The following is a 16524-nucleotide window of genomic DNA, read 5'->3' as shown; positions in this document are numbered from 1 at the left end:
ATCTATCTATCTATCTATCTATCTATCTATCTATCTATCTATATATATATATATATATATATATATATATATATATATATATATATATATATATATATATATATATATATATATATATATATATATATATATATTGTTAATTATTTGTTGTATTTTCAGAGAACTCTTACTAAAACATCGTTTGGCGTTACGGATATGTTTAGTCTAGTGTATGTGTTTTTCTTCTTTGGTTGTGCCTCTGCATGTTTCATGTCATATGCATGAGCATTGATAGACATCTGCCGAAAACAACCGGATTAGTGAAGAAACTTGTTCTTTGAGAGGCATTAATGCTGTGTTAAAATTTTGGTTCCCGAAAAATTTTGGTTCCTTTTTGAAACTTCTTTGAAAGCAAATGAATTACAGGCTGCCTATTCATTTTCTAATATGATGTTTTGTTTTTGTTGCTAGTTTTGTCTGAAGAAATCTACGATACAACCATTTTCTCAATCTGTTCGTATTGTAATTATTTTTCTTTTCGATGTTACAAGTAATTTCTATTATTCTGTCAATATCACTTAAACATAGAAGACTCTGTGTACTTTGCTGAATTTTCGTATATGTACAGGGTGCTTGCTGTATCTTCACGGAAAACCTTGCTGTGAAACTTTTTGGTTTATTTGGTTCAGGAAATAAATACATATTTCAATTTTCTTCGTTACTTTGATGTTAAGCTGCATAGCCTTTAAAATGTATGATGAAAGTTTACAACCAGGGCTGGATTTAGATTTGATGAGACTCTAAGCTATTGAAAGTAATGGAGCCGTTTGTCCAGTTGTCCTTTGTTAATGACAAATTAATGCGTTTTTGTGTTGAATATATGCGGTTTGGTAATTGATGGATCAAATATGAATCTAAAGCCATTGGTACATGGCAATTTATGTATTTTATGAAAGTAATCGTTGAACTGAAATGCAATATTAAGAAATATATTTTTAGTGACATATCTATTATTCTCTAACTTGAAACATATTTTTTTTATTACTTCGTACATTTTATTTTATTTGTTTTTACCTTAGATTTTGGAAATTTACATCCAGTTTCTCTTTTAAAATTTTTAGAGGCCCTCGAAGACAGTGGGGCCCTAAGCTATAGCTTGTTTAGCTTATACGTAAATCCGGCACTGATTATAACAACCTGCACTGAGTACTGTAAACCTCATCTTTGAATAAACATGTATCTATAAATCGGTAGTACTCAGTGCATTGTAATCCCAAAGATGTTAAAAGATATTTCTAGGTTCTTACATTTTACATTCCAGCATTTGGATCAAAATAATAATAATAATAATAATAATAATAATAATAATAATAATAATAAATTAGAATAAACTTCTTACTCTCCGCTCAGTAGGCCAATATATTTTTGTGGTTAAACTTGAAAATAGAACTCCATTCTGTATGTGTATTTTTCAATTTAATGTATGTCTTGGTGGCTGTAAGAAGCTTTAAGTCTGTTTACAAGGCGTTAAGCCTGTTCTAAAATGGCGTAGCGATGCCATTGACTATTCTTACATATCTTTTTCAATCGATGAAGAAAAGTAATAACTGTTCCTTTCAAAATTAATTTTACAGTAGGTTGTGCCCCGTCAATTTAATATTTTAGACGTGTATTTAATGGTGATAATTTATAAGAAAGTGAATTGTCCTGAAAATATTTAGATATGTACACATAATACTTGCGTTCATATCTACTAATCTACTATCTAATCTATTTTAGGTTTTGGGACATCTAAACGCCCGTAGTGATGATAGGGCCAGATTCGGAAAGAATATAGCACTGACTAGTAATTCTATGAGTACTACATCGGAAACTTCAGTATCATGTTCTCGCGATTCTGAAGATCTATTAAGGGTAAGTTAAATGCGGTTAGGGATAATAATTACAAATAAACTAGATTTTCTTTTAAAATGAGAGGTACTTACGTACTTGATAGTTCTTAGAATATATACGCTTGGTGAAGACTCTAAATTCAGACACAGCTGTCAAATACCACCACGATTCTGTTTGGAGATTGAGTTGGGGGAGAGTATTTAAACAGTGGTTGTGATTGGTTGGTCATTAACGACTTGTAGTTTAATGCCAGTCAATATGACAATCAAAAGGAAATTATATATCGGTTTATTGATAGACTTTTAAAAATAAAGAATTAATAATGATCATGTGATTGATGTAGTGGTGAACTCTAGGGATACTTTAACAAGATATACTGATAGGAATTTACTTATATTATAACAAAGCTGTACAATAGGATCTCTGATTTTATTTATTCCCAATATTAGCTTCTTATGTATCATACAAATTCGTTAACAACATTCCATTTATTAAAAGACTTTTATCATGTCATAACTGGAACTTCAGCTATCTATTATAACTACGAAAACATAAGAACTTGTCAACAACAACAAAATCTGTTCATTTTCTTCTGATTACTCTATTGGCTGGCACTGCTCGAGTCATTATTAATCAACCAAGTACAGTCATTATTTAAATGCTTTTCTTCAACTCAGTCTTCTAACAGATTCGTCATTAGAATGTAGAGAAGAAAGATAAAGTATCATCTTTGTTTTGTTTAATGCTTTTTCGAACATTACGTTATAGAGATGTCTAGATTGCATCATTGTAAATGGTCCAAATCCATGTAGTTTGTCTACAGTCACCATGAGTTAGTTTTAAAACTTACCCTTGTCAACTGCAGTAGGCAAACACTTTGTGCATGAAGTTTCACGGAATCCTATGGTGAATGACATCGTGTTCGTTAGATTATTCTTTGTTCTCCTATATTCTCCTTCCATCCTTAATCCACCAATTTTTTCGTCGTCATTCACTTGCATGTATCATCCGTCTCTAGCCTGTAAGGCATAACCTAAAAATGTTCGTTTTAAATCAGTTTTACGGGATATTCTTATTGGTTCACAATTTACTGATTATTTAATTGTTCATAGACTTCTAATCGTCTCCTTTAGCAGAACGACAAGCAAAACATTAATGTTAAGATTTCATTAAATTTATAGCTGTATAATTTATGCTGTTATCTAGTCACTAACAAAAATGTTGCTTCTTGAATGAAAGTTCTACGGTAAAACAAAAGGGATCAAAAGAGATTAGAAACCGAAAGTTAGTTACATATTTACCATAAAAAGGGAAAACCTTTAAAAAAAGTAGGGAAAAAGAAAAAGATACAATAATAAAGAATAGAGAAAACTTAGAGAAACGTGCAGGTGGGTGCCATGTTTGAATGTATGGTCACGTGAGTATGTGACAGTGTTTCTAAACCCTAACTAAATAGAAAATAAGGAAATAAGTTATAAATAAAAAATGGAAAATAAGGAAAAATAAAAACTACATGGAAGAAGTAATGTAAATAATAATCATAATGGTATGTGGGATAAATATACGTATTAATCGGAAGATCAGGTGTGCTTTTTTTATCGAAATTTCAACTGTGAAGACTTCAGGCGCGACTTAAATTGGCTTTTACGATATTTGGTCATTTTGCCTATTATTTATAAAGGTGCTGACTTCTTAATTTGGACCCTCTTTCCTTATATGTACACACCTCACCTTCCCGTGTCACATTGAGGTATTTCATGAACAGCATAAAGTCTTTAAAATAAGGAGAAAGAATTAGTTATCTCAATTTTAACCCTTTAGGGACGGCTATTTTAAATCAACCATTCTTCAGAGACCAAATATAAAGACTAAAAAGGAATCATTTTCACACTGAAGTTTTATTGTATTGCAATACATAGAATTACTTACTTGACAAATTAAACGCAATTCATGCTTACAAACCATACCCATCTTCTCTGTCCAGATTTTGTGTTTACATACCACTCCCGTACGGAACAAAACAACTGGCTGTGTTTATATGTCACTGCCGTCTTTGAAAGGTTAATGAGAAAAAAAAATAACATATTATCACAACATTGCGAGCGGTGATTATATTCAATGAGAAAAAGCGGAAAGGCTATGACACCGCAGAAAATATGTAGCAGCATTTTCTTCTACATGTAACAGGAAGCGCTTTCGGAAGATGCAACCTCCTTCTTCAGCTTGTGGTAGACTTCAAAAAGGATATTAAAAGCATGAAAGAAGGTTTAAAAATGGTTAAAAGGTTAGGATATGTAAAAAAAAAAAAAAAATCTTCTGTCAAACATTAAAACACACGGGAATAGAAACTCACTGACATTGTACACTGCTGTTCACTGTTTTCTGTCCTTGCTTTCCAAATGGTGGAAGTATGTAGTGAAGAGATTATTCCAAATAATATTTATTTCTCCTCTATCCAGGTTAAGTGAGGACCTTTCTTTGTGAATATCATATAATTCTTTAATTTTCCGTTCCGTTGCTGTTTTTGCTTTTCCAATTAAACATGATTCCGCGATGTGATTGTTATAAAGATGCGTTGCTAGACCGGATAACTGTTGCGGATTCCGAGATTTCGAGGTACAAACGTGCTCAGTTATTCTAGTATAAATGTTAATTTTTGTTTAACCTATATACACTTTATCACACTGACATTTCACCTGATAGACGCCACTGCTTTGTAAAGGGTCAGTAAAAAATGCTTCAAAATTGGTTATGTATTTATCTATAGATTTTGGAGGAACTTTTGAAATTTTGATGTGTCTTTGTAGAATCATCTTGATTTTTGCTGAAAAATGTGGAACCAAAGGGACATCTGTCAGTTACGGCATCTGTTGTTAGTTGATGGTGGGTGCAGACGATCTCCTGTTGTGCCTGTTTGTACCATTTTAACAATAAAGATTTTTGGAAACCATTTTCCCGTCCAATTTGTAATAAATACTGTATTTCCTTGTTGAGATCCTCAGAGAGGTCTGAAAGGAAAAGAGCTCTCCTAAAAAAGTTTTTCCAAACATTTAATTTCCGAAGTCATGAATGTGATGATTTGAAGTTGATATATTTTTGTACCAGCAGAAGGTTTGTGGTATACCGAAGTAACAAATTTGTTGTTATGTCTTTTAATGGTGATGCCAAGAAAGTCAAAAGCACAATAAGTTCCTTCGTAAATTTTATTCCAGGGTGCATTTAACTAAACTCATCGAACAGTTTATTCTTGAGGGTCCTTGTAGAAAATCAAAGTATCATCAGCATATCGAAAATATCTAATACAAGAAAATTTAGGAAGGATATTTGTTTCAAACATGTCCAGTACCAAATTAGAAAGTATTGGAGAAAGGATATTACCCATAGCCAATCCAACGTCCTGTCGAGAAATGGTGTCGTCAAATTGGAAGAAATTGTTCCTTAGACAAAAGGCTATTAGTCGAGAGATTAATTGGATTTCGTATGGGTTCACTTTTAGTTTAAGTAAAGCCATTTCCCCTGCCTGTAGAGCCAGGTCTACTGATATTGATGGATACATTTCCACAACATCAAAAGATGCCAAATGGATGGAATTTGCAGCAACAAAGGAATTCAAGCATGTTTTCAACTCCAAACTGTTTTTAACCATGTATCTAACTGGAATATTATATGATACGAGTTTATCATACAGTCATTTTAAAAGTAAATATGTAGGATGATGAAAACCAGCTACTATTGGTCTCAATGGAACATTAGGTTTATGTATTTTTGGAAGCCCATATATGATTGGTAAGGCTGGGTTATGGACTTTCAATTTTGTTTTGATTTCATCAGGAATTATATAATATTCCAGTTAGATACACGGTTTAAAACAGTTTGGAGTTGAAAACATGCTTGAATTCCTTTGTTGCTGCAAATTCCATCCATTTGGCATCTTTTGATGTTGTGGAAATGTATCCATCAATATCAGTAGACCTGGCTCTACAGGCAGGGGAAATGGCTTTACTTAAACTAAAAGTGAACCCATACGAAATCCAATTAATCTCTCGACTAATAGCCTTTTGTCTAAGGAACAATTTCTTCCAATTTGACGACACCATTTCTCGACAGGACGTTGGATTGGCTATGGGTAATATCCTTTCTCCAATACTTTCTAATTTGGTACTGGACATGTTTGAAACAAATATCCTTCCTAAATTTTCTTGTATTAGATATTTTCGATATGCTGATGATACTTTGATTTTCTACAAGGACCCTCAAGAATAAACTGTTCGATGAGTTTAGTTAAATGCACCCTGGATATAATGAAATACTTTAGTTTGTATAATATTTACCTGTACCGTGGGCAAAAAGTGCTCATAAATATGTAATATACTTAGTAGAATGTTCATTTTTAAATTAACAGAAAAGAAGAATGTTTTTAATATATGTAAGAGATTATTATGGGATAGTTATGGCTATGTACATGTTATGTGTTGACCTAGTCAAGTGAATTTATGTATTTTACGGTCTTAAAAGGAATATTTAAGACATATCAAGCAATAAAGGTGAGGCTAATGATCTTTGAATATCTGAGTTGATTCTTGCATAAAGAAAAGTTATTATCGCTTCGTAACTTATATTTTAACAGACGGACCAGGTTGACGACGCTTTTCTATAGAGTCGTTATAAAAATTTGGTTTACCAAACCCGGGATCTTTTGAAAATTCAGTTCCCGAAGAAGGAAAGTAGGGCTGAATTTACTTGGATATTACCATTTATGAATACGAACTTAACCGTATTACGAAGCGGTAAGGTCATCAAAAGAAAAATGGATAGTGAAATAGTGCAACAGGAATCTAATACCAGTAATCCAGGTGAAATTAGTGCAACACCAAGTTTGTCATCTGAGGATCGACTTTTGTTAGCTGTGCAGCGACAAATTATGCAAATGACGACTGAGATAAAACAAACCATGGAACAGAAGCTCAATGAATCTAACACAAACATGGAACAGAAGTTCTATGAAGCTAACCAGACCATGGAACAGAAGATAGAACTGAAGTTCTATGAAGCTAACCAGACCATGGAAAAGAAGATAGAACTAAAATTTAATGAAGCTAGCAAGCAGTATGAAGAATTAAGTAAACGAATAGAACGGATAGAACTGAAATCAGACGATACGAAACAAACAATCGTCCAGGTGATGAACGACATATCCTCGCAGTTTGAAGAGAAGTTAAAAAGGTTAGCCGATGAGTGTCAAGAAAAGCACGATCATCAAAATCATGAAATCTGTGCGGTAAAAAAGGATTTAACGTTAATAGAATCTTCCGTTAAACATCAAAAGATCCAGTTGGCTACTATGCAGGAAGAAATTAAAACGTTACAGGCTAGAGACACCATTTATCGCAATAATCTGGGCAGTGATCGCTTCGAGTTTCCCCAATCACCGGATATAAATACGCCTTCGCCGGAATCTGAGGAGGATATTATATTAGAGGAAAATTGTCCGAAGATCACTGATGAACGAAATATAAATGGTATCGTGACACAGCACGCTACGGACCGGAACAATCACACCACAAGAACAAGGAGTGAGAAAAGAAAGGTAAAGTTAAGTGTCAAGATGAGCGAAATCAAAGCCATGAGTAAATTTAGTGGTAAGTGCAATGAAAATGCTAGTTCTTTCTTAGAGAAGTTCCAAGACGAATGCAGTATAATGTCTATCGACCGATCACAATACATGAAATTAATACCCCATGTATTACTCCCACCTTGTTCCTTATGGTTTAAGGCAATACGTGATCACATTAGTACATATGAGGAATTTAAAGCGGCATTGATCGCGAATTACGAAAATGACTTTTTGCTGGCAAACAGAGATGCCACTCTTAGAAATCAACATTTCAATCCTCGATTGCACAAATCTATTGTAGTTTGTTATAAATGTCTATAATGAATTAAAGGTTGTTAATCCCTTGCAATCGGAATCAAGAATAATTGCATCGATTCGCAATTTGCTTCCATTTAAATTACAGCAGATCTTATTTTCCACACAGTGTATGAGTTTCAGTCATTTATTAATGCTTGTACAATGCTACGAAACTCAATACCATGCTATGAATCTAACACAATCAGGAATGGGTAAAAATAAGAATAATTCAGATCATTTGGTCCCTGTTCGGAATTTGAATATCCGAAGTGTGAATAATAATGAACCGAACCTAAGACGAGTATACTCTAGCAATCAAAATGAACAAAATAGACAAGGTTATGTAGGGAATCCGCCTAACCTAATTAATCGTAATAATTCCTATGTTAGACCATATAGTCAAAATAGGTTTAAAAATAGACGAAATGTATGGAGAAATTCCACCAACGCAGCGAACTACGTGGATAGAAGTAATGGAAGGATAAGAGATGGCACTTCACATCAAGATCCAGGTATTGAAGTAATTTCTGTACAAAACAATAATACAGGACATAATCATGATTGTGCTGTACAGTGTACCCTATTGGAACCTTACTCGAGTATGAATTTAAACTAATTGCGGCTGATATGGTAGGGGTTAAACCCATGTCAGCTGTAGGTTCTCATGAGCATTTATCTAAAAATTTAAGCGATAATTTCTATGAACATTTATCTTCCAATTTACCGGTTCATGCTAATTATGAAAACGATCTTTCCTATGACGTTTCTGTGAATAACTATTCGGAAATAGCAATTAACAGGTGTCAATATCAATTTATACCTGTTGTAAATCGTTGTTGGTTTGAAGACGATACTGTCAATGATGGTTTTAATATCGAAGAAAATTTTGTATTTTTAAAATCATACAGTACTGCTAAAATACCTATTAAAGTCAATGGATTAAGTACCGAAGCTTTACTCGATACGGGAGCAAACGCCTCTCTATTATCGTATTCATGGTGGAAAGTAATCACTAGTAATTATTCGAATCCTAAGCTACAAAAGGCTGAGAACATTATTATAGTTGATTTTACCGGTAAACATAAAAAGAGAGTAGCAGGAATTACCCGTGTGTCAATATCTATCCAAGATTTCGAAATATCAATCCCTATTCTGGTTATCAAAGATCTTAACGAGAACTTAATTATGGGCTTAGATTTACTATCCCAATTACGAGTCATGCTTGATTTTAAAAACCAAACTTTGACGATACCGGGTATACCTCAGAAAATTGTTCAGAAACTGCTTCCAAAATTAGATAATAGTGCTTGCCAATATAATGATCTGTCTCCTATAGTGAATAATGTTGCTATTAGTGAAAAAGGTGATAAATTAAATGATCAACGATTGGAAAAGACACAAAATTTGATGAATGTAAAGGATGATGTAGTATTTTCTGAACATGTTAAATCTCTCGAAAGCAGCCTTGATTTTGCTGATAATACCGTAATAGCAGACTTTAAGAACATTTTATATAAACATAGAAAGGTCTTTTCAGAACGTCCTGGATGCTGCAAGGATTTTGTTTATTCTTTTAAAGTTAAAACTGATAAACCTATAGTAACCAAGCCCTATATAATTCCATATAGATACAGAGAGAATGTACGTCAACAAATAGCAGATATGTTAAGAGATGGGATCATTAGGCCTTCGAGGAGCGTTCACCTTAATCCATTACATGTTGTTCCAAAGAAAAATGGTTCTCTACGTGTGGTATTAGATTTGAGGCGAACTAACGGTCACATTGATCTGGAACAAGTGAGGTATCCTCCAGTAGAAGAAATACTAGCTTCTTTACAAGGGAACACCGTATTCGGAAATTTAGATCTAGTAATGGCGTATAATCAGGTCGAGTTACACGAAGATTCAAAACCATTTACAGCATTTAGTTTTGAAGGTCACTTGTATGAATACAATCGTGTAGTCTTTGGGCTTATCAATGGTAGTGCAGCATTAGCATCCTGCTTGAACAAAGTTCTAGGCCAAGACTTGCGTAGCAACGTGATAACGTATGCTGATGATATCTTAATCATGGGGAAAAATCCACATGAATATTTGAAGTATTTAGATATAGTTTTAGACAGATTGGAAAGTTCAGGCCTTACTATCAATTTACAGAAATCCAAGTTTTTGCAGAATTCTATAGAATTTCTTGGGTACCAAATTGATGCCTCTGGTTTGCAATTCAGTCAATCTAAAGTTCAAGCCATAGAAGATCTGCCTGCTCCAATAAATGTGAAACAGACACGACAAATATTAGGACTCTTCAATTGGTTTCGCAAAGCCATCCCGCGATTTGCTGAGATAGCCCAGCCTTTATTTATGATCATCAAGAAGGGTATACCATGGCAATGGGGTCCGATCCAGGAACACAGTTTTAATAAATTGAAGGAGTGCGTAAAACGAAATATCCATTTGAATCACCCCAGATACGACGTTCCTTTTTACGTACAATGTGATGGTTCCCAACTTGGAATCTCTGCAGTACTCTGGCAGCCTAACCCAACTATGCAGGAACCAGCTGTTATACATTGCGCTAGCCGTACTTTAAAGAAAGCTGAAAAGGGATACACTACAACAGAAATTGAACTTTTGGCTGTACGTTTTGCTATACAAAAATTCGCTCCCTATCTGAGCGGATGTCATTTCATAGTACTTACAGACCATAATTCATTGCGATATCTTAATAGCGTACAGGGGTATAATAACAGATTACTTCGCTGGTCGTTAGATCTGCAAGCTTATGATTTCGAAGTGCAACACATTAAAGGAGTGGATAATGGACCCGTAGATACTTTATCACGCCTGTTTCCTGGAGAAGAGCAACATATTTTGTCTATTAATGAATTTAAGATCTTACAAGATGAAATAGCTACCATTTCAATAGAAGATTTAAGAGAACATCAAATAAAGTATCATGAATACCAACAAATCATGGAACATTTATCTTCATGTGGCGATGGATGTAGTTGTCCCAAGCACTGGAATTCCAGATTTAAATTAAATAACGGAATCTTACTCATTAAGGATTTTAAGTTCAAATCTAGGAACAAAATTTGTATTCCACCTACGTTAACAGCACGCATCTTAAAGGCCTACCATGACGATTTTGGACATTTTGGGTATGTAAAGGTATGTGCCTTGATTAATAAGTCTTTTTATTGGAAAGGAATGCGAGCTCAGGTCAAAAATTATATCAATGACTGTATCGAGTGTATGCAAATTAAGCATAATTATCAGGCTATACAAAAACCAATGCTTTCAATAACACCGGAGAGGCCACATTCATTCCTATCGATTGATTTATATGGACCGTTACCCAGAGCAGCTACTGGAGAAGTTTATTTGTTAACAACAATGGATATCTTTTCACGATATGTGGTAGCCTACCCCTTGCGCAAAGCAACCTCCGCTGCTATAGTGAATAAAATTCTAAATGTATATATTCCACATTGTGGCCCTATCGAGCATATATTATGCGATAACGGCTCACAATTCAAAAGTGATGTGTTTCTCAAAGCCATGAATAAGGCCAACATTAAAATTCATTTTGTGACTCCGTACCACCCAAGTAGCTCCGTTGTAGAAAATGTACATCGCAATTTCGGTATGTTGTTTCGGCACTTTTGTAAGGATAAACATACTGAATGGATTAAGCATGTCAATCAAATTACGTACCTTTTGAACCATTCTATATCAGACACTTTAGGTGTGTCTCCGGCTAAGGTGCATAATGGCTCTGATGTAATTTTCCCCGTGGAACAACATTTTGATGTCAAATTAGAAGATTCGACAATTATAGACTCATCCAATTTAGTGAACATGGTTAAGATCCGAAGACACAACAAGTTTTTGAAACGTAATTCGCAAGTAGAGTCGTTACAAGAAGGAAAATATCGGATCAAGGTCAACGATTTAGTTTTCATTAAACAACATCCGCAGAGTAATATGTTGTTAAAGAAAATCTACAAATTTTGTGACATTTTCTCAGGTCCTTATTTATGTTTTAAGGAGATAAATCCTAAAGTCTTCGAACTGTTAAACGCTAAAACGGGGAGGTCAATTGGACTTCGCAATATAGATGAGTTAAAGGTTTGGAAGCCTACTCCGTATACAAAGGAAAAATGGATGCATCTAGTTAAAGAGTTAGTAGCACCCAACATTCTTGATCAAATAAATAAGAATGAAAAATAACAATAATAATGAAAAATGTGTTTATTTAATAACAAAAAGGTGTCTTTTGTTTCTGTAAAATAAATTTATTTACTTCCATTTGATTATTCAAACGTAGGTTATGTTTAATTTTTATTCTTTCTTATTAATGTGAAGAATCATAATTCAATTTATAATTAGTTAAAGGCAAAAAAATTACTTTATATCAGATTGATTTGTGTTTAATTGTCAAAGATTATGTTAAGAATAAGATCCATTCTATAAAATCAATTATTCAATAAGTACCTTGAATGAAATTCTTCTTTATTTTGGACATCTTAGTGCTACTATGTATACATTACAATTGCAACATCTAACTTATTTGTTATACAATGCGCCCGAAAAGAATAAATATTATTTGTCACATTATCGTTTGTAATAATGATCGAAACTAGTAATCTTGATAATTTGTGTTTCACCCTCGTTAATTATATTTCTAAGCGACGATGTTTTTAATGATAAAGAATAAATAATAATGTAATAAAAGAGAAATATTAATGAAATCAAAGATTTATTGTAAATGTATTTATGTGAATGATAATAACTAATATTTTATATATATATGAGGGTTAACCAAAAAGTAATGAAGATATATACGAGGTGTGATCAAAATATAAAGAACATATGTAATGTACGAACATTAATCTAATCAGACCAGTGGTTCTTGAATATAAAAGCCAAGCCTACTCATGACTTTTATATTCAGTCCCTTTGTCGGGCGACATTTTCTATAACGAAATACTTTAGTTTGTATAATATTTACCTGTACCGTGGGCAAAAAGTGCTCATAAATATGTAATATACTTAGTAGAATGTTCATTTTTAAATTAACAGAAAAGAAGAATGTTTTTAATATATGTAAGAGATTATTATGGGATAGTTATGGCTATGTACATGTTATGTGTTGACCTAGTCAAGTGAATTTATGTATTTTACGGTCTTAAAAGGAATATTTAAGACATATCAAGCAATAAAGGTGAGGCTAATGATCTTTGAATATCTGAGTTGATTCTTGCATAAAGAAAAGTTATTATCGCTTCGTAACTTATATTTTAACAGACGGACCAGGTTGACGACGCTTTTCTATAGAGTCGTTATATGGAATAAAATTTACGAAGGAACTTATTGTGCTTTTGACTTTCTTGGCATCACCATTAAAAGACATAACAACAAATTTGTTACTTCGGTATACCACAAACCTTCTGCTGGTACAAAAATATATCAACTTCAAATCATCACATTCATGACTTCGGAAATTAAATGTTTGGAAAAACTTTTTTAGGAGAGCTCTTTTCCTTTCAGACCTCTCTGAGGATCTCAACAAGGAAATACAGTATTTATTACAAATTGGACGGGAAAATGGTTTCCAAAAATCTTTATTGTTAAAATGGTACAAACAGGCACAACAGGAGATCGTCTGCACCCACCATCAACTAACAACAGATGCCGTAACTGACAGATGTCCCTTTGGTTCCACATTTTTCAGCAAAAATCAAGATGATTCTACAAAGACACATCAAAATTTCAGAAGTTCCTCCAAAATCTATAGATAAATACATAACCAATTTTGAAGCATTTTTTACTGACCCTTTATAAAGCAGTGGCGTATATTAGGTGAAATGTCAGTGTGATAAAGTGTATATAGGTTAAACAAAAATTAACATTTATACTAGAATAACTGAGCACGTTTGTACCTCGAAATCTCGGAATCCGCAACAGTTATCCGGTCTAGCAACGCATCTTTATAACAATCACATCGCGGAATCATGTTTAATTGGAAAAGCAAAAACAGCAACGGAACGAAAAATTAAAGAATTATATGATATTCACAAAGAAAGGTCCTCACTTAACCTGGGTAGAGGGGAAATAAACATTATTTGGAATAATCTCTTCACTACATATTTCCACCATTTGGAAAGCAAGGACAGAAAACAGTGAACAGCAGTGTACAATGTCAGTGAGTTTCTATTCCCGTGTGTTTTAATGTTTGACAGAAGATTTTTTTTTTTTTTTTTTTTTTTTTTTTTTACATATCCTAACCTTTTAACCATTTTTCAACCTTCCTTCATGCTTTTAATATCCTTTTTGAAGTCTACCACAAGCTGAAGAAGGAAGTTGCATCTTCCGAAAGCGCTTCCTGTTACATGTAGAAGAAAATGCTGCTACAATTTTTTTGCGGTGAGTCATAGTCTTTCTGCTTTTTCTCATTAAATGATATATTATTGGTAAGAAAAAAAATTGTATTCAAAAGGTGCAATATGTCTCCAACATTTATTCACATGTAAGTAAAGTCAACACCTTTGTAGAGTGAATTAGCGTATTTGTTTATACAGTGGATCTCAAGTACATTCATAGAAAGTATATAATTTAAATTCACACAAAAACGAAAATATATCCAAACTCTACTTCTATTTTAATTTAATGATAATTGTACGGTAGAGCATGGAAAGAGTATGTCTAATCGTATGTTCTGTGAAACTTAATAGGATAATAACTGACAAATGAAAGAAAAAAGAATCAGCCACTTCAGTTTACACGAAAGATTAGCCCCCCCCCCCATAAAAAAAAGAAGAAAGAAAAACCTTTTAATTATTTGATTATTACATTTTTTTTTTAAATTTACGATATTAATTTTATTTTTCAGGAGGGAGACTTGAAACGTTTTGGATTTTGGACGACTAAAAATTCGGCTTCTAGGCTTAAAAATTTCCTAACAGAGAATTCTATTCCGGATAAATATAAGTACACGTCAATGAAAGGATTCAGGTATGGTATTTACATCGAGTGTATTTTCTTTTAGAAACTTTGCGTATGTATTCTTTATTTCAAAACAAGAAAGTTTATGTAGCATTTTGCTAAGAGATGGATAGATAGTCATGGAACTGTGTGAATCAGGTTTTGAGGTACATTTTAACCGATACAAATTTCGCGTGCCGCCCATAGTTGCGTAACTATGTATCTCCGAGGAAAATTTAAGGTAAACTTTCTTCTTTTGTTGGTGTGAGGGGCATGTGAGGCGTTCTGGGTAGTAAGGACAAACACAACGAAGACTTGTTTCCTGAAAATGAACTCTGAATGGTCAAAATAATCATCCATTTATTTTGAAACTGTATTTTCTAAGGGAAAGGAGAATTGACTTCCCGAAACTAAATACACAGGCACAAGAAAAGTACGGGAAAACTGGAAGTTGAAGTGAAGGAATAGATTTTGAATTAGGAATAGAGATATGATGGAGGCAAGGAATAGAGATACGATGGAGGCAAGAAACGAGTAATTTTGGGTTCATACATAGATATTTATTTCTTTGAACATACACATCCTAGTGTTCTTTTGTCATTCCCCTAAACAAGTTGACTTGTTGTAATAGTTTTCAGAAGTGTGTAGCTTGCAATTTCTCTGCGACCAAGGATCTTGAATTATAATTGATCAACTCGTTCCAAAGTTATTGACGGAAACAATGGATATATATATATGTATTAGAAATCAGAGCTATTGGTAGTGCTTTTCCTTAATGGCTTCTGCAATGTCTTCATTAAACTCTTTCTCAACTGATGACTAACTGTAACCCGACATGACCCTGAATACTAGGCTACGTGCAGTCGCAGTGCAAAACAGGTTCACAGAATTGAAAGGCATTTGGACAGTGCTTAGTACGTACAAGCCTTATAATGTTATTCAGTTCCACAAGACCAGTTTGCAATACATACCTCCTTTGTGATTCAGGGGTAGCCTGAGATTGATTTAAATTGATTGTTTGCCTCTGGAACACACTTCAATCCCATGAAAAATATGTGGGCAAAGGTGAAGCAGGCAGTTGGCCTGAGGCAGACCCACCAAGAACTCGGGATTACCTGTGGGACTTTGTTTCCGAAGCACGGCTGGAGGAAGGAGAAAAAGAGAGATTTGTCGTTCATCTAATAGAGTTCATGCCCAGAAGAATGTAACATGTAATAAATTCAGAAGGGTCTTGGACACAATATTAATGTTCTCTCCTTAACTCCCAAAACAGCCCTTTTTAGAGCTACCTAAACTTTCCTGAAAATAAAGTATTTCTCTTAGCAATCACTCCTTGTATCATATTTTGTGCATTCTACTAACAAAGAGAAAGTCTGCAGAATTTGAACTCAAGACTTGACGATTGGGAATCCCACACTCTACCAGTAAGCTAATATTTTACTTACACACACTTACACACCTTACAAATCCATTCTGAAGAAACATGACTTCGAATTTCCGATGTTTGATAACAATGATACTCATATTCGTTGAAAATGTTGTATCAAACTTGGGATATTCCGAAACCCAGGAGTCTCGATGTATCAAATGTTTGTCCGAAATCGCGGAGTCTCGATGTATCAAACGTTTGAACACACTTAAACAATTCCATTACTCAATTACTCAATTAGTGACAGTGTGAATTTATACTCTTTTTTCTTCTTCTTCTTCTTCTTTCCTACAACCCTATCAAATTTTTGTGTCCTGTTTCGTAT

At 33.6% G+C, this 16524-nt stretch overlaps 1 protein-coding gene across 9 annotated transcripts in view; it reads left to right on the top strand.

The window, feature by feature from the left end:
- LOC145680831 (ATP-dependent RNA helicase A-like) overlaps window positions 1-16524 on the top strand; it is a 189649-nt gene that overhangs the window by 18309 nt on the left and 154816 nt on the right. For all 9 annotated transcript variants that reach the window (XM_081751929.1, XM_081751927.1, XM_081751930.1 and 6 more), the window contains 2 exons: window positions 1759-1893; window positions 14679-14800. In XM_081751929.1, the coding sequence (XP_081608055.1) occupies window positions 1759-1893; window positions 14679-14800 (257 nt within the window). The remainder of the gene's footprint in view (window positions 1-1758; window positions 1894-14678; window positions 14801-16524) is intronic.

The sequence above is a fragment of the Thermobia domestica genome, chromosome 3, assembly GCF_964235325.1.
Source record: "Thermobia domestica chromosome 3, izTheDome1.hap1.1, whole genome shotgun sequence".
Taxonomy (NCBI): domain Eukaryota; kingdom Metazoa; phylum Arthropoda; class Insecta; order Zygentoma; family Lepismatidae; genus Thermobia; species Thermobia domestica.
The sequence above is the reverse complement of the archived record's forward strand: the minus strand, read 5'-3'. Positions and strand labels throughout refer to the sequence as shown.